Source organism: Rattus rattus, chromosome 4 (genome assembly GCF_011064425.1).
Source record: "Rattus rattus isolate New Zealand chromosome 4, Rrattus_CSIRO_v1, whole genome shotgun sequence".
Lineage (NCBI taxonomy): Eukaryota > Metazoa > Chordata > Mammalia > Rodentia > Muridae > Rattus > Rattus rattus.
In genome coordinates, this window is record NC_046157.1 from 57,213,754 (window position 1) to 57,232,910 (window position 19,157).

The window sequence follows — 19,157 nt, forward strand, 5'->3', positions numbered from 1 at the left end:
TGAGCATCTGAAACCTCAAAGCCCACCCTCAGTGACAAAGTCCCACCAACCTATTCCAACAAGGTCACATTTCCTAATAGTACCATTCTGTAGGGGCCTATGTGGGCCATTTTCATTCAAACCACAACAGGTGCCCATGTTGTTCCCTGAATGAACCTAGACCACCTATTCTTGTCAGGCTTTTGTTTTTTTTCCCTCATGCAATTAGGTAGACAAAAATTAGGGATCTGGACCATTTAATAAGAGCTCTTGTCATCCAAATGTGAGGACCTGAGTTCAAATCCCCAGAATGCACCTAAACCAAATGCATAGTCTGTGCCTCCATAATGCTAGCACACAAAAAGGGAGATGGGAGGCAGTGGCAAGAGAAGCACCTGAAGTCAGCACCAGCTAGCCTGGGCTACACAGTGAAATAGGCTATCTCAAACAAGGTAGAAAGCATGTGAACCATGACTGTCACATGGGCTCCTTGGCATGCACCATCATCGTACACACAAAGAAAAGAAGAGTGCTAACAACTTTCGGTGGCAAGAGGCTGAGGGAAATAACGTGCAGTGTCTCTCTGGAAATACCGAACTGTCTTACTGTGGGAGATGATATGAATTCCCGATGGCTTCAGTGTGAGATGAAGCATCCCCCAGAGAGTCAAGTGTACCTCAAGAAGTCATGTCCCAGATACATGGAATATCTGCTTTTGTTAGCAGCTAAGTCCTCCGATGTGTTCGTTCATTCTTCACCACAAGTTAGAAGTAGGAACTATTCAAGGATCTTAAGTCATTGTGCGTTTCTGTCTTGAGAGAATCTTACATTTTAACTCCTGGATTTGCCGAGAGACAATCCCTGCCCCGGGATACCTGGGGAGATTCTGGCAATTTTCCAACCAAATCATAGAGTCAAACAAAACAACAGAGGGTTCGCTTTGCTCCATTAAGGCCTCCCACTGAGAGGTAGCCAGTATCTGTTTGGGACCTAGAAAGTTCTTGTTGGCCTCTGGAGGCGATGACTCCACTTCCATACTCTGAGGAAACAGTGTAGAGACCCTGACTTCAATCAGATGATTGTAGCTCCTGTCTGAAGATACCCAAGCTCATTTTCACCTAGAGGTTAATTGGGTTAGGTAACATGGAACACAATGGAGGATTCTGGGGCCTGGAGCCTTTGGAACAAAGGACCTTTGTTGCAGTGGCTCTGAAGGGTTTAGCTGCCAGGTGAGGATTTCCTGGCAAAGTTCTCAAGTTTTCCCCTTTCCCTAAGGTAGGTTTAGTTTCTGGAATATCATAGTGTAGCAATGAGGAAGTTTGCTTTATATTATTAGCAGAGATTAACACACACACACACACACACACACACACACACACACACACACACACACATCCTGAGACCTTTCCATTTGGTTACTCTGGGCAGGGAGTAAAACATATACCTTCACCAGGGATTGGGGCTTCTTACACGTAGTAGACTGATTTGTCAAAAGTTAATGCTGCCAGCAGGGTTTTATTAGAGAAGGTCAGTAGTTCTGATTTAGAGCTTACAGACTTGGGTTACAGTGTTTCAAGGAGGCAAAGACACAGCTGGGAACCAGACTCTGGTTTGAGTCTCAGAACCTTTTGGGGAATATGGCAGGGGATGGGAGGGTAGGAGAAATGCTTCTGTGATGAAGGCAAGAGAACCTGCATTCAGGTCTCCAGCACCTGCTGGGCATGGAATTCCTAGCACTTGGGAGGCAGAGACAGGAGGATCCCTGGGGCTTGCTGTACAGCCAGTCTAGCCAATCAGCGAGCTACAAGTTCATTGAGAAACTGTCTCAAACAATATGGCGAGCAAGGATCGGAAAAGATTTATCTGGTCTCCACACACATGAATGTGTACCCAGGCATGCCTGTGTGCAGATATTACAAACATATAACTATACACATTAATAAAAAGTTTAATAGAAGGAAAGAGAACAATGGGGTTGAAGATCAGTTAGATGGGTGGGCGGGTAGTGGAGAATGAAACCTCAGCGCATGTCTGAGGCAGGTGTCAGAAGCATCCCCATGAACAAGCGACATTCGAGGAGCTACCTCTGAAGAAGGCATTGAAAGAATTGAGGATCCTTGGTGCTAATGAGGGAGAAGAGACCCAAAGCCCCTCCTGCACATTTCCCAATGTCCTGCCAGTGGCAGAATGGGCAGCAATTCCACAATACAGAACGTTACCAGTGACAAACCTCATCTGTGTTTCCTTGGTTCTTTGTTTAGGTTTTGATTTGAGTTTAATGATTCTTCCCACCCCCTACCCCCCACCCCCAATTTTGTTGGCTTAGTTTTGAGCCCTATGAGTGTGTGTCTGCCGTCATTCCCATGTGTCTGTTTTTATTTTTAGTTATGTTCTCTCGTTTTCTCCATAGCATCCCAAAGTTTACTCAAGACTACCAGTGAACCTCTTCCCCAAGATCCGGTTAAACGTATGTTGTCGTTGATTTGGGGGAGGGGCAGGGGACGGAGTATGTTGCATGGCTGGATGTGACCTTCACTAGCACCGTCTGCTTGGCATGGTTTTGTGACTCTTGACCAGGTCCCTTTGATAGATACTATTTCCCCATGGTCTTGGTTGTCACTTCATCCAGTTTTACGTGACAACTTCAGATGTTGGGCAGAGAGCATCCCCTTAAACCACTTACACTACTGATCGAGTTCCTTTCTGATTTGTATGATTTTCGAAATATATGTATAGTATTTCTCGATTTGGCAGAGCTTTTTTTTTTTAAATTCCCTGAAAGCCATCAATGTGCTGTAATTTAATGAAATTGTATTTGATAATAGAGGTACCCCCTCCCTAAAAATTTAATATTGTCTATCAAAGACAATTTTGTGTGCACACTTCAAACTTCCTGTGCTTATTGACAACCGTGTGCAGCACTGGGAGGTGAAAGGTCAGTCACGTAGATTTCAGGGCTACCCCCCCAACCCAGAATCCATACTGGTTGATATCAGGTCTTCCACTTAGGGAGTGTAATTTTAGAGGAATTTCCTCTAAAAAGACATTGCTTCAACCAAAAACTCTTGGTCTTAACAACATCTTGCTTTCTGGTTGCCAAATCAGTCTAATTTCATTTTCAAATGTCATATCTAACACGTCAGCATGCGTTTTTAAAATTCAGTCTTTATTTAGAAATGGATTTCTCCTCTCCAGGGATGCTCTATATTGTTGATACTTACTGAGGCTCGAAGAGGAGACCCAAGTGCAGTTAGAAATTATATAATTAAAACTCGCCTTTGTCACTATTACCCTGGAGGGAGGTGAAATCCTAACTTCAAAAGTGATAAAAAAAATGATTTAAAAAAATTATAGTGTAGATGATTACATCACCTTAAACTGTTATTTTTCAGTGGCCTCCATAAGATACTACTGTTAATTCAAATGATGGGATAATATTTGAAAGATGTGTTTAATAAAAGCCACGATAATCCCATTTCCTGCCATTGTGAAATTGTTCCTCTAAAACCTTAAGTCTTTCAAGTGGGGGGTACAGGACTAGGGGAAGCCTCCAGCCATCACACCCAAGGACCAGGGAAACGTTATTTGTGCGTGTTGCATCGTTCCCAGTATTTCTAAAGATCTCAGATCTTTCTCTGGCACACTCGTGGACATTTTCCTTTCGTCTCCTATGCATATGAGACGATCAGGGGCCTCAAGCTCTTCGTGAGCTGTCTGCGGGCATCACACACGGAAGGGCCATGTCTGAAACCTAATGGTTCTTGGGCAGTGGTCCACACCAAACGGCTCAGAATTTGGTTTCAGAACCAAATTTTCTAGGTTAGAGAGTTTCAGATGTTCAGAAAGCACTTTAAAAAAACAAACAAACAAAAAAAAAAAAAACAAAGGAAATCACAAAAAACCTGGAAAATGCTAATACTAACAATGCAATGTGCGGGAGTAGCAGGCTCTTCTCATCCTTTTTTTAAAAATGATGGTGATTGGTTCTCTTCCATTTTATTTCCTTTCAGTATGTAAAAGGCTATCAGTTTTCACTCTTTTCCGTTGATTAGAAGTAGACATTATTTGGTAATTTATGTTATAACACTTCCCAGACAGATATTGGAGGTCTCGCTTCCTCCTCCCTCTTGCAGTGTGGTGCAGACCCCGACACCCTTCCATCCCAGGAGGATGAGGTGATTTTTGTCAGCTGTATTTCTTGTCTCCCTACAGAGACCATTCAATCATGGCAAGGGAAGGGTTTTGCAGCACTAGTACCAACACACGGAGAGAAAGCATATAATTTCTAGTTATTTATAGCTGTGTGGCTGTGCTGCCTTATTTATAGCCGAGCTTCACATTTGAATTGAAAGAGTCATGGTCACCTGGAGGTCAAATGCAGATCGCAGACTCGATTCTGAGGAAATATGAACGGAATGGGAAGAGGAGCCCGAGAACTCGGGCTTGAGAACTCGGGCTTGTGCGTTGCTTCTTCACCTGCTTAGCGTTAACTGAATGGCGTTTCTTTGCTCTGAGGTGATTGGCTCTATAGACGTTCTGTCTGAAGTGCGGCTTGCGGGAAAATAGAGGCTAAGTGAGCTAGAAAAAGCCCTTCCCTTGAACTGCTTTAAGACTTCGCATACTGAGAACTGTGCACTCGGCCCACGTCATGAGTCATTTCCTGACGAGGTTTAATACTCTCATCAGGCATTGCTAGATTTTAACTTTTCCCCCATAAAAACCAACATTGAAAAGCACCCCCCAATTTTCAGGACACGTACTTGTGATGACTGCTCTCACAGAGGACTCTACACCACCATCAGTGAGAGGCATGAGACTGAAGAGTTGTCTTACTCATAAGCATTACTTCCTATCTCTCTGAAAAGCCTGTCCATTTGAGGTAAAAAAAGAAAAAAAAAAAAAACCTCCTGTGCCTTACCCATTTCTGAAGTCAGTTCTGCATCCATTTGAGTTGATACACAGGCCTCACCACCAGTCCCTGCAATGCAGTGTTTATAAAATAGTAGAGTTATTATATAAATATTTGACCAGCTTATATTTCAAAGGTGAGGAGACCATTGTGTGTCCGTGTACTGTCTCCATCAGACTGTGTTTCAAAAGCAGACAAACTCCATGATGAAGACAAAGAACGTTACACCATTTTTTTTTCTGATTTATTTATTTTACATGAGTGCTCTATCTGCATGTACATGCGCATGCATGCCAGAAGAGGGCAGCAGATCCCAGGGTAGATGGTTGTGAGCCACCACATGCTTGCTGGGAATCCAACCCAGAACCTCTGTGAGAGCTGCTAAGCCATCTCTCAGTCCCTGTTACACCAATTTTAGTCAGCTGATTGACTGGGGGATTTGACCCGTAGGGTGACCTATTTCTGGTCACATTGCATTATAAACCTTGGCACGAGGGTTTCTTTGGGACTTGCCACATTGTTTCAGGTAATTCATTGTGTACATACAGGTGTTTAGAAGTGTTCCAGATCCCCTACATCTTTACACCATTATTTACCTATGATAACTATCGATTCTCCAAGTCTTTGCTAAGTATGTGCAGAAAGCAGGAGACACATCATCTCAGGGCTGTGGGCTCCAGGGATCAAGCAGGAGCTCCCACTTTTCCACCAGGCTGCGGTGTACTACAGCACTCAGATGTACCTCTGTTCCAGTCTAGTATTCTCTTCATCTGCGGCCTGACTGAGAGTTGTAACTACATTCATATGTAGATCTGTGGCTCACAGATGGGATGTCCTGTCAAGGACACCTGTGGCCTCTTATACTCAACAGATGTTTGTGAACCCGTTAGACCACCTTCCTAGATCCCAAATGCTGCTGCTGTTTACCTACAGCGTCAGATGTCTTTTCTAATGTAATGTAAGCTACAGTGGATGCAGAAGGTAGACCAGCAAGCTCTGTTAATCATGGCTCACCTCCATGCCACCCCCCCCCACTTTGTTTCATCCTGGTTTCCATGGTCCCAGCCTGTCTGTAGAGATGCCTGAGACCCTTGCTTCTTATTAACCTCTATCTTGGCATTGTGCGTCTGGTCTTAGATTCACAATTCCAGAGTGATGGGGTAGGTGTGACCCCATACATAGTTAAAGCAGGGGAGAAGATGACTTTGTCCACACAGAGTGTGATCCAGTAGTCTTGTTTAGTTTGTTGTGTTGGAAGGTTACGATTTGCAAACAGTAGCTAACTCTTGCAAGCACGAATGGGGTGTACCAGGGTAGCCCTCAGCCATTGTCCTTGGCTACTTTTGAGCTATTGTTTGAAATTATTCTCTGTCTGTCCTTCCAGCTATGAATTAATAAGCATCCATTTATAAGCACATTGTAGAATACTAGTAATGGAACTACGATATTTTCTTAGGCTGTTACACTATATTAAAAACAATTATTAGGCATGGTTGGCATACTCCTTTAATGCCAGAACTCAAGAGAAAGAAGCTGGTGAACCTCTACAAGTTTAAGGCCAAGCTGGTCTACAGAGTTACTCCAGGCTAGCTATATAATGAAACCCTATTTCAATAATATAATAATAATAATAATAATAATAATAATAATAGTTTAAATAATTCATGCACAGATATGTTCCTTCCATTAGCTACTTGATAAAGGTATGGAAGTGGATCCTTCTTATTAAAGGACTTGGCCACGCTTTTCTGTCAGGTCACTGTTAAAGGGGAAGTAAGGGACAGTTATATTAAAGGGATTTGGACATGCTTTTCTGTCAGACAGTACAGTCTCATAGCTACACAGTGCTGCAACCACAGACAGTAAGTAAGTAAGTAGGCATGACTGTGTGGTCCCCATGGCTGCCAGTGGTCTGTGGCGATGGCTCTGTTGGTGACGCGACTGTTAAGCAAGCATGAGGACCTGAGTTTGGATCCCTAGCATTCACACGCAGGGTCAGGGACTGCAACGCAGGAGTCTGGAACCTGTTTTTAAAATAAATAAACAAACAAACAAGCACATATATAAGTAGGGAGTGTCCGAGGAAGGCACCGTACATTGGGTTCTAGCCATTGCACGTATGTGCACACGTGCACACAATGAAAAGCAGCCAACAGGCACTTATCCATTTCAATGCAAATGTTCTATTAACGCAGAGGGTGCCAGTGCTGTAGCTAAACCTTTTGAGAGACTCTAGTAGGATAATCTAAGCAGGCCATATTCAGTAATTTACTTATGGAATAAGAGATGAGGTAGGTAGGATTAAAGGAAAGATTGCTCTGGGGCTGGGGTAAATTTAAACTGGTTTTATCCTTAAGACCTCTATAGAAGTTAAAAGTCCATCAGCGCTCACTCTCAGAAGTTCTGTGAATGTGGTTGGTAGGGAAGACCAACATTCTGAACTCATCTATTAAATATTGAGCAGTTATGACTGGCCATGTCTTTGTGAACCACTGGTAATGAAGTCAAGGAAGCTTCCAGCAAACTCTCAAGAAACAACACCCTATGGTTAAGCCATTCTGGCTTCCAGTTGCGGTTTCTCTGGTTTTATATCTCTCTGTCTGTCTGGTGGTTGTTTCCATTCAGACTCAAGATAGCTTTTAAGTGTAGGGAATATAGCTATTAATTAAAAAATAATGCCAACATTCTTTCTTCTACATCCATTTCACCTATCTGATAAAAGTTTTCCCATACCAGGAGAAGTACATAGACATAACAAGTTACATAACATGTCAGTTGACTGGTGAAGAGGAAAGAGAGTGTAGATTACACTTTTATTAACTTCTGTCCACGCAGTGCATTCATAGTGTTCTCCAGCAACCGAGGTCAAACTGGACATAAAGGAAGAGAGGCTCCAGAGCACATGGCCAAAGAGCCTTCGTTCCTCTCCAAAATCTAGTATGCTATTGAAAGATCACTCCCTTTTATTCTCCCAATATGAGTGGCCCATCCATCTCAAACTTGGTAGGAATGATCAATGTTTAGGTTTTGAATGGAATATACTAGGAGTTTCAGCTACTCTGAAATTAGAGCGATGAAGGAAACTTTGCAAGAAATGTTTTAAATGGAGATGGCCTTTTGAAAGTCTTGTCACGTTGAGATTAAATTTTCCCATAAAATCCTCCTCTACAGGTTTATAGTTCACCCATGCATAAATTACCCATGTTGCCATCTCCCATAACTCATAGCTGTTTCAAGGAACGGCAATACCAGCTCTAAATCAAACAGAGCCTTCGATGATAAGGCAGTGAGTTACATAAGTCTCCACTGTTATCTTTGGTTGCCAGTGTTGTATAGATAAGCTGCATTCCTAGGAAATGATATGTCAAATGGATGCTATTCGTGGACTTTTGTTTAGGACTCATTCTCTGTGTTCTAGTTTAGATGGCCAAGGTCATTACGTCTGACCCCCTCCCCACCCAACATATGCAATATAAGAAGAAATGCTGACTCATCAGAGAGTCAAGTGGATATGAAAACGATAGGGTCTTTTTTTTTTCCTAATATCTAAATTGTCAGTGTGAAGATGGACTGGAGTTCAGTCAGCCCTTATTCTCCATGGCTTCCTTATCCGTGTATTCAACCAACCATGAGTCAAAAATAAATTCCTCTGTCCTGAGCATGTACAAATTTTTTTCTTCTTCCCCAAACAATTCAGCAAGGAAACCACTCCCTTTAATGTTTGCATTATCTTTAGTAATATCAGCAGTCTGAAAAAAGGACTGCGTATACATTAGATACTCCAAGTTATATCCAAATATATAAAAGGGAGGTAGGCATCCTGCAGTTTACTATCTATAGGGAACCCTGGAACCAACCCCCTATAGACACACCCAGGGCCAGTTAATCTATGTGGAGTTAGAATCACGGCGAGGGAAACTGCTGTACAAATAGTTGGGTTTGACCATTTCTCTCCGTGAACCCTCTGGGCTGCATAGTGATTTCAACCACTTCCAGGAACCTCGGTGGGTTTCACTTCGTTTTAAAGTAAGTTCCTCACGTAATGAGACCTTTCCCAGGGGACAGCAAGTTTAGAAAATGGCATCACATTCTCAGAAATAGTGTTTTTAGTATGAGACCATGCACCAAGATTATTAGGGAATTGGAAGTATGCCAGTTCCCCTCCAGCCAGAAAATAGACTTCCAGTGGACCTGAAGAAGACCTAAGAATATACAGTGGGCACTGTGACCAGCATTGGTGTCTCATTGTCATTAGAAGTGAAATGGGCTCTCACACACGTGAAGAAATTTACTTTCATGATATTCAGCTTCCTGGGGTTTAAGTTTAGATAATATAGTTTTATCATGACAAAACAGACAGGACCATGCCATGTTCCATGTTCCTTCATGTATGTAGCAAGTAGAGGAAGGAGACTGCAGAAGACTTGTGTGTTTGTGTTTGTGTGTGTGTGTGTGTGTGTGTGTTGTAAGCCCATATATGCATGAGTGTGCACATACACACACTTAAGGATCCCAGTGGAAGACATTGTATCCTATGCTATCATACTCCACTTATCTTTTCCTGAACCTGGAGCTAGGCTGGCAGCCTACAAGCACAGTCATGATCCCCTCTCCCTGCTACACAGGATTGTATGTATGCAGTCATGACTGGCTTTTTACATGGTTCTAGGGATCGAACTCAAATCCTCATGTTTGTAACTTCTCTTATCACTGAGCCACGCCCTCAACTCCCGCATGATCTTTTTAAAATCTCATCATCTATTCCTCCCAAGCTACCAAACACTCTCGCAATGAAGTCCCTTCCCAGTGGCCTGGACATGGGGATAAATTAACTCTTTCTTGCTCAAAAACTAGTGTAGCCCTCTTATGGCCCACCTGATCCTGAATTCATTTTGTGGTTATTTGAGGACACTGGGTTTATTCTCTACACAGTGAAAGAGATTTCTTCTTCTTCCACCATATTGAATAAAAAATACATGTTCCCAACACAGGAAATTATTTCACGAAGAGATGATAGTGATTTGGCCACATTGGAAATCCTAGCCTATACCATAGCTTCTAAGAAAACCCAAGATTTATCAACAGTTTGTGTGATTTTTAATGGTGTGTGGGTTTTCTTTTCTTTTTAAACAAAGCAAAAAGGTAGTTTGGCATGGCAAGGTCACTCCAGAGGTGAAAATGGAGATGAAGTCAGGAGGATGGCCAGGTTGAGGCCAGCCTGGGCTTAGACAAGATCCAGTGTATGTAAAAACAAATAAACAAACAAATATTGGAGCAAAAAATAAGCCCTCCCAAAAGTTGTCTCCACTCGGCTCCAGTGACCCATTTGAAGTGTCATGGAATCAGCTCGTGTTCTGGGACATACGGAACTGGTATCGTTGCAGCCAATCCTTTCCTCAGAAACACCTGTGGGACATGGATGGGCCACTCTCCATCACCTCAGTGGACTTTGTCACAATATATTAGCTGGTCCTGGGAGCATAATGGCTTTCAGATGTAGGCACTTAGGGGAAGAGACTCTGAAGTCTCTGGATGGTCCTTCCTTTGAGGTCCTTCCTGTCATAGAACAACAATGGAAGGCTAATGTCGGTTTAAGTATCAATATATACTGTCCTTGTCACCTTTAATAAATGACCTCATGGTTTGCTGATTTAACTATAGGATTCCCTTTACCCATACCAACTGACATGGAGGGTTAGTATAAATGGCTCTAAGTTTGAATCAAATACTGAAAAAAAAAGTGGAATCTTAAATTCCAACAGTAGGTTGTAACTGGGACTCCTAACAAAATTTCCTTGAAGAGAAACTATATTCCTTAGTTTTTTCTCCAGGGAAATTGAAAATGGTGTGTGTGTGTGTGTGTGTGTGTGTGTGTGTGTGTGTGTGTGTGTGTGTGTGTGGTATGTGCACGCGCATGTGTACATGAGCATGTGCACATACACACATACGTACGCATACATTTATATAAAGATTCATACTCTGAGGAATTGACTTCTGCGATGTTTGTGGATACCGATTAGTATATGATTGACTCCACTGTTTCCAGTCCATGGGCAAAGACCAGTGTCTCAGACGAGAATCCGAAAGCGCAAATACCTCCTCTTTCGTTTGTTTTTTTGTTCTGTTCAAGCTCTTGGAAGAGCACCTGAAGGGATCTACGTCCTCAGATCCAATCACTAATCTTATACTGTAACACCCTTGCACACATACAACCAAATGACGTTGACTCTGGCAGCCTGCAGCTCAGTCAAATCGGCACATGAAATCAACCAGCACAGAAATAGACCTTGATGCAGCAGAGTGAATGGTAATAACGTCACGTGCTGATTTCCATGTTCCTATAAGGAAACTATTTGAAATAACCTTGATACCGTTAAATATACCCCCACTTGCTTATGTCCTGGTTATTATTTTATTCTTACTTTTGCAGACATATGTACACATACATTTAGTTTAGACCAATCACAGCAGGCATTTCTAAGGGGACGCGTACTCTGGTAGTACTGACAGCAGATGGCTGTCGGGCTCGAAACATTCCCACCGTATGAAGTGTAAAATGCGGTTTGCCTGCTCACCTCAGCCTGCTGCTGTTTGATTTACTGCTCTCTACTGTAGCTTCTCATTTTCACTCTGCCATTGAGAGGGAAAGAAAGGGTTGATCCATGGGAAGCAAGTTTTGATAAGGTGGTTAAGAAACACGTGTGTATTGATTTGCTCGAGGTTGTGCGAAGCAAATGTATTTGTCTTTGGTATCTTTTCTGTTATAGTGTTTAAAATCGCAGATTGTTTTTCCGTCATTCAGGATAAGAAACCATATGTTTTATTTATGTCCATGTTCTATGTGGACTAACACATACGTTGAATTTTGCTGGGTTTTGTTTGGTTGGTTGGTTTCTGGAAAATATGTTGCTTTTCCTGTAGATGACATTGCATAGTCCTGTGTTCCAATTTATTTTTCAGTGAATCAGAATTAAATGTGTCTGATTTTTCCCTAAGGTTAGCATTAAAGATTTCTGTACAACATAACGGGAGACAATAAAGCCACAGGCATGCATGGAGTACCCCGTGTGACTAACACTTAATGGTAGGACGCACGGCGTGTTATCACCACTAGATATAATTCTGGAATGCAGACTGCTCTAGTCCCTTGTCCTGGGTACCAGCTGGAGTAAAAACATTGTCTTAGGTTTGCATGTAGCTGGGCCTAATCTCAGAGTCCCGAGTGGACATTCCTTCCTTGTCCCCATGGGGCAAGTGTTCCCCTTTTATCAGCTAGATGAGGACAATTCTTTGAGGTTCCAGGAATAACCCTTTCCCGCCTCCTTTCTGCTCAAATGCCACACCTGGAAAGGCATCTCGGCTGCTGTCATTTTCTGAAAAGAAGTGGTTAACCAGTGACCGCAGAAAAGGGAAAGAAGTCAGAATGCACGTCTCTCCTGCCTTTTGAAATGCATTCTGGTTTCTGTTAACAGGGTCAGGCCTTTGATTCTAATTCCAGCCATTTTCTTAAATGCACAGACAAAGCAAGTCGCCTCAGACGACTTAGCTGTGACCTCTCACCCAGTTACCACTGGGGACATTGCATCCCAAGCCTCTTATTCCAGGAATTGGTTGAGAAGTGTGAAAAGAGTATTTGAGACAGTGGTTGATATCTTGAATGAGCGTTTAAGTTTATTGGAGGTTGATGAGGTCATTTCCTGTTTAGGGAGAAACCACATTCCTCTTTCAGAACTGTCTATCTTTCCTAACACTCGTACATGCTTTCAGTTCCTGCTCATCACTACTCACTCGTGAGTTAGAACACTTGTGTTCCACAGTTCCGTCTTCGGTTTCCTGAGCGCCGCTGTTGCCACATAACATCACAGTGGATGCGGCAATTCAGAGCCTGCCTGGTGGTATTGAATTCAAAGTAGAAATCACTGTCTGTCTGACAAGCAGTGTGATGAATTAGAGATTGTTGCCAAATATGCAAGGGCCGAATGTCCTTTTGTGGTTTTTAAACTGCCCTTGTTGGTGTGTATATGTCTTCCCGTGTTGTTCAAGCTCTCTCACGAAGGGTGGCTTTGTAATTAAGCCGTCTGAACCGCGATGTGCAGAACTCCCATTTCGCTGAGATGCCTTAATGTTGCAACAGCCTTCTTTTCAGATAACATGGGTTTCTGCAGGACTTACCGTGTCTGATACTGGTGACACCCTTAGCTATTTTTCAGGTTACAAAATAGCCAAACAGAGCGTGAGAAGTCAATGAAACGTGGCCATAGTAAGCAGTCATTGCTGGAAGAATGCCTATCTGGGCAGGACATTTTATGCTACAGTTTTTAAATACACTCTTTAGCTACATACTCCATACTACATGCTACATGCTTCATTAGTGAAACATGCTCCAGCCATGGTAAATGTCTCTGGGTGCTTCTTTAGTCTGCATTGGCATCTACTGTGTCCTGCTCCTTTACACGATTCTCTGTCCTGGGGAATGATTGGCTCTCTTACAAAGATGGGGCATTCTTCTCAACTTGCCTTCTGGTCTCCTTTCCAGTTCCCACAACGGCAGCCAGCACCCCTGACGCGGTCGACAAGTACCTGGAGACCCCCGGAGATGAGAACGAGCACGCCCATTTCCAGAAAGCCAAAGAGAGGTTGGAAGCCAAGCACCGAGAGAGAATGTCCCAGGTACGGAGGAGGCTTCCAACTTCTGCTGTTCTGTTGTCTAGGGAGATGCACGCTCGCCTCTGCCTCAGACGGGTAGACGCAAAGTTTAATTTAAATGTTTTCCATGAGGACACAGATTGTAGGGTTCCCCTACATCTATCCAGTGTGCGGTCACATCAAGGAAAGGCAAGTACAAGAGGATTTTGAAGCACATAATCAATAGTGCCTCTCCGCTAAAGAAAAGGTACTCTGCGAAGATGGTGAGGCAAGGGCTGTTAACTGATACATTGTAGTAAACTTTGTGTGCGTGTGTGTGTGTGTGTGTGTGTGTGTGTGTGTGTGTGTGTGTGTGTGTGTGTGAGTGTGTGTCCTGTAATAGGCTGTATACTTTAAATGTGCGTTGGAAGATTTATTTAAAGGATAGAAAGGAATACTTCAGTCCCTCACCCACTAAGCAGGAGGATCTGAGTTTCATTCTGGGAACCCACATTTAAAAAGCCAGACCTGTGTTTGTAATCCAGCACTGTGGAGGCAAACAGGAAGATCCCTGGAACTCACTGCCCAGCCTGTCTAGTCTGCCTGGACAGTTGCAGCCCCATGACATAAGCTGTTTCCCAAGAAGTGTGGGGGACTAGAGGAAGAACACCTACACGTTTAAGCTATGCCTTATCCCTTGGGCCACATCCCAGCCAACCCTTTTATTTGTCTTTGGGTTCCAGGCTCCAATCACCCTGCAACAGGCACTGTAGCTTTGTGAAAACTCCCCATGCCTTAGAGCCCCGGCTGATCCAACCAAGCTAGTTATTCCTGCGGTGGCTTACCTCACATCTCTACTCCTCCTGTCCCTAAATGCACTCTAAGACTTCGTTTGGTCCTCCTGTCAGTCCCCTACTTGAGATTGGCCCTGGCCTTGGCCCTGGCCCTGTGTCCTGCCTCTGGGAATCATGAAGTCTTCTCTGTGGAGCTCATCTCCTGAGCTGTTGGCGCCCTGAACACCCTTATTTCAAAGAGAACTAATGATTTATCTTGAGAAAGCAGGACAAGGTTGCTATTTCTTTAAGGATCGCGAGGGATCATATCCGGCCCTACGCTACAGTGTAACACTGAGAAAAAAGGTTTCACAACCACACTGCACGTCAATGATCTGGCCGCAAAGTATGATTCACATTCTACTGGGTTGGTTGACCATGAGGAAAACCTAGAAGCAGGTTGAACTAGGCAGCCAAGTGAATGGAAGAGCCAACTGAAATCAAGCCCCTAATAACTAGAATTTTTCAAAAAAATTATTTTCATTAGAAAAGTCACTTAGGAAGGTGTGGAAGGACTCAATTGGGATTTACTATAATTTGCTCCTTTAAACCCAGAATTGATCTCATTTCCTGGGGCTTTCAGAGGCTTCCCTGTGACCCTTACAAAATCACAGCCCTGGGTGCATAATTGTGCAGAAGTCCACAGGAGCACAATAAACACTGAGCGCTCGCTCCCCTGGTGTTCCCAGTGCCTGCCAGGGCACCCTGACCCCAGCCTTCCCTGCCTCCCATCCACCTGCTGGCTGGCTTGTCTGCATCTGGAAGCTGCCCCACCCCCACCTCTGCTGCTCTCACTTTGCTCTCCACATTGGCTTAGTTCAGAAATGTCTTTCCCTTCTTCCCATCCATAAATCTCACAAAGTCCTCTGCCACACATCATGTTTGACTTGGGACAAGTGGTTTCTCTCACCTTTTATTTGATTTCTGAAGTGTCGTATCTTAGCTTGCGGATTGGTGATTTCTGTATCTGTGCCGTATGTTTCTACTACGCTCCAATTCCTTTTCGTCCATATAGAATTATATAAGGCATACATGCCCACCTGTATTTCATCCTCCAACCCTCTTGAATCTTTTTTTTTAAATGTTTTTTTCGCCACTGTATCTGAGGTATTTTTAAGTGATTAAGAAAATTTGGTTTCAAGCGCTGTGCCAGCCTCTGACGTGATAGGCTGTGGAGACGAGAGCCCTGCTGAGCGTCCACTTAATCCAGGACTTAGGTCATAGATTTCCAGGAGACTTCGTCCATCTTCACAGATCAGAGATTACTTAGCTGGAGTCATCCTAGGGCCGATACCTCACCTGGTGGACTCCAGTACCACAGGTTTACCTCCGTTTACCTCCAGAGTCTATGCCACTCAGTTCCGGGGACTTTCTGACTTTGAACTTGTCTGTCTCTTAAATCTCGACTTAGTAATCGTCATTTTCTCTGCACGACATAGCCAGGCCTCTGAAGAGCCGTAAATCCTGACGGAGTTGATAGCTCTCTGCACACAGTGAAAAACTGTTGTACAGGGACCCACAGTGCAGCCCTCGAGTTCAGATTCAGAGGGCTTCAAGGTTTCAAATTCCGAGCTTTCCGACTCGATTTTTATTGTAGCTTTCAATGGATTTTCTGGGTTAGCTTACAGAATAATGGCCCTCATCTGTTTCTGTTACAGGGACAGAGGGTGAGGAAAGATGAGATTTGTATCAATGTTAAGGACCTAGCAATAGGAAGACCTTGGTTACAATGTGACTAGCATGTGTCAGATGCAAATGAGGAGACTCACAACCTAAATGGGCTTCGTTACTGAATCAGTCACTTCCTGTGATGCCAAGCAGCCTGACAAGAGCAACCCGAGAAAGGAAGGCTTTGTGTTGGTGTCGAATTCCAAGGAACAGGGCAGAGTGACACGGTGACCATGGTGTGAGGCAGGAGCTTGGGACAGCAGGTCACATGGCACCTACAGTCAGACAGAGCAGGTCCAGGTGCATCTGCAGTCAGGCAGCAGAGTGCATGGCCGCTCTCTCCTTTTCCTCCAGTCCAGCATCCCCAACCACAGCCCAGTGCTACTTAAATTTAGGGTGTGTCTCCCCACATCAATTAACCTAATCTGGAAAAATCCCTGCCCCTGTCATTTCTAGAGACTTGTTTCCATGGTGACCCTAAATCCTGTCAAGCTGACGAGCAAGATTATTCATCACACCTACTCACGTATCTAGTCCGTTTAGTATGTATGAGTATGTGTGTAAATGAAGTCCTTCAAAACAAAAATTCGCCTGATGCTGGTGCTGACCCTTAACGCGCCTGTAGATAGAATTCCCACTCTGTAGCAGCACACTGAGCCAATAGGCCACTGGGCTTATCGTTATTCCTTGTCCCTTGATTACCATCATAGCTTTCTTCTTCTGTTTTCTTGAATCATTTCATTCACTTACATCTCTAATGATAACCCACTTCCCCGTTACTCCTCCACAAGCCCCCATCCTGCAACCTCCCTCTCCTCCCTCCCCTTTGCCTCTATGAGGGTGCTTCCCCTCCACCCACCCTCTCCTGCCCCATCCCTCCAACATCCCCCTATCCTGGGGCAACAAACCTCCACAGGGCCAAGGGCCTCCCCTCCCATTGCTGTCAGGCAAGGCCATCCTGTGCTACATATGTATCCGGAGCCATGGGTCCCTCCAGGTACACTCCTTGGTTGGTGGTCTAGTCCCAGGGAGCACTGTGTTGTCCTGCCAGCTGATCTTCCTGTAGGGTTGTTCTTCCTCTAGGATTGTAATCCCTTTCCACTCCTCCAGTACTTCTGCCAGCTCCCCTACCAGGGTCCCTGAGCTCAGTTGGTGGTTGGCTCCAAGCATCCACATCTTTATTGTTCAGTCGCTGGCTGACCCTCCCAAGGAGCAGTCATAGCAGGTTCCTGTCAGCAAGCACCTCTTGACAACAGCAACGGTGTCAGGCTTGATGTGTGCAGACAGGATGGGTCCAAGGTGGGGCAGTCCCTGGATGGCCCTACCTTCAGTCTCCCCTCCATTTTTTTGTCCCTGTTCTTTGGATGGGAACATTTCTGGGCTAAAACCTTTGAGATCAGTGTGTGGCCCCATTCTTCAACCAGGGGCCGTGCCTATCTACTCTTTCTTAAACTGGTCTGTACAGTGAGATTACTGATCACAGGGCCCGTTGTGAGGAGTCAATTAGATCAGACAAACTTTGTAAAGCATTTAATCCAGTAATAGTATATACTACCAGGGTACCCCAGTGAAAGCCACTGGTAAATCTTCTGCATACAGCATGTCTGTAAGTAGCCCTAGAGTGGTGACATAGGTCATGAATGTGTGAGTGTAGAAGATATTGTTAAATTACTCTGAAAAATCAATGTTCGAGTTCGTTTATATAGTGACACGTATTTTCAATACATTAGCTAGGTAAATCTTAATTATTTCATGGATCTGCAATTCCAAGTGGGCGGTCCAGGTTCCGAATGTCTAAGATAAGATGATGTATAATGCAGGGATACATAATTCAGGGAATCAGTCTTCACACCCCATTAGGACATTTGGTTTCTATCTCGAACTAATTCTGAGATGTCTTGCCTGAGGAACTCTAGTTAGGACATCGCCACCAGGGAACGTTCCCTCCCATGCAGGAAATTGAAACATTTTTCTCCCCAGGCTCGGCTCATCTAAAAAGCGAAGCGTCTCTTCAATATTTCCTTGTCCACCGCGGCCCTTTATTAGCTAATAGAAATGCCCAAGCACCTTAAACCGTTTGTATGTTTTCCATGTATCTTGTTCTCAAAAAACTAATTAAAAAAAAAAAAAACAAAAAACTCACACGCTGATCAGATAGGACCTTCAAGCGCGTTTTCCTTGCAGTTTTGGAAGGCGTGTAAAAAGTCCAGAGTGCAGGTTGGGGATTTAGCTCAGTGGTAGGCGCTTGACTAGCAAGCACAAGGCCCTGGGTTCAGTCCCCAGCTCGAAAAAAAAAAAAAAAAAAAAAAAAAAAAAAAGTCCAGAGTACCTACCCTGTAGGTGACTGGATGTGCTGCTTCATCTTCCTTCATTAGAATCACTTCCCAGGGAACCCCACCTCACAGACCAGACAGTAGACAAGGAAAGGGTAGCCACAGATGATGAAGAATTAACCTGCATCTTCTTTCAGCAGAACGCAGCGATAGACACTGTATTCTGATCAGTGACTAAAAAGATGGAGGACAGGAAATGGCCGTGACACAGCAGGCTAGCCTGCTTACTCAATTAGCGTATTACCCTTGGCCACATTCAGAAGATTATGGTGCATGCTTTCTGGGGACATCTGGCTGGATTCGGAGTAATCCTTGCTACTCATGACTTAGGAAGAGTCATCGACTCTTCGCTTGCTCGAGTAGACCTTAGCGTTTCAGACAGCAGAAGCTTTCCTTCTCTTCGCATCACCTCTCCTTTTGTGGCATTGTATTCCTGGTCTGCACCTATGCATAACCAAAATACACCACTTGAAACGTTTTGACTTGATGTCGTAAAAGGTTAAAGTCAATGTCATCGACAGGAGGCTTCGTTCAGATAGCATACGCCTTTTACGGGTAATCGGTGTTTATTCACATCGACTAAAATGACTTCCAGACATTTCTCAGAGAAAATGAAAAGGTGAACCGACCTTATTTCCAGAGGCTGCAATACATGTGGACATTTATATTCACCATACTGCTGGCATAAACTTTTTATGTTCTTGTAGGACAGATGTTATTCACATTGGGGTGGACGCGTGATGCGTTTTTAATAGGAAACATACTGCAATGTAAGCCACCATATTAAATCTGTATTTGAAAGAAGGGGGG

The 19,157-nt window shown here is 43.9% G+C and overlaps 1 protein-coding gene across 9 annotated transcripts in view; it reads left to right on the forward strand.

Moving 5' to 3' along the window:
- App (amyloid beta precursor protein) overlaps window positions 1-19,157 on the forward strand; it is a 218,774-nt gene that overhangs the window by 131,284 nt on the left and 68,333 nt on the right. For 6 of the 9 annotated variants that reach the window (XM_032900490.1, XM_032900492.1, XM_032900495.1 and 3 more), the window contains one exon: window positions 13,425-13,558. In XM_032900490.1, coding sequence (XP_032756381.1) covers window positions 13,425-13,558 — 134 coding nt within the window. Of the gene's footprint in view, window positions 1-2,389; window positions 2,447-13,424; window positions 13,559-19,157 lie in introns of all 9 variants that reach the window. The other 3 variants (XM_032900488.1, XM_032900487.1, XM_032900493.1) reach the window with 1 other exon arrangement.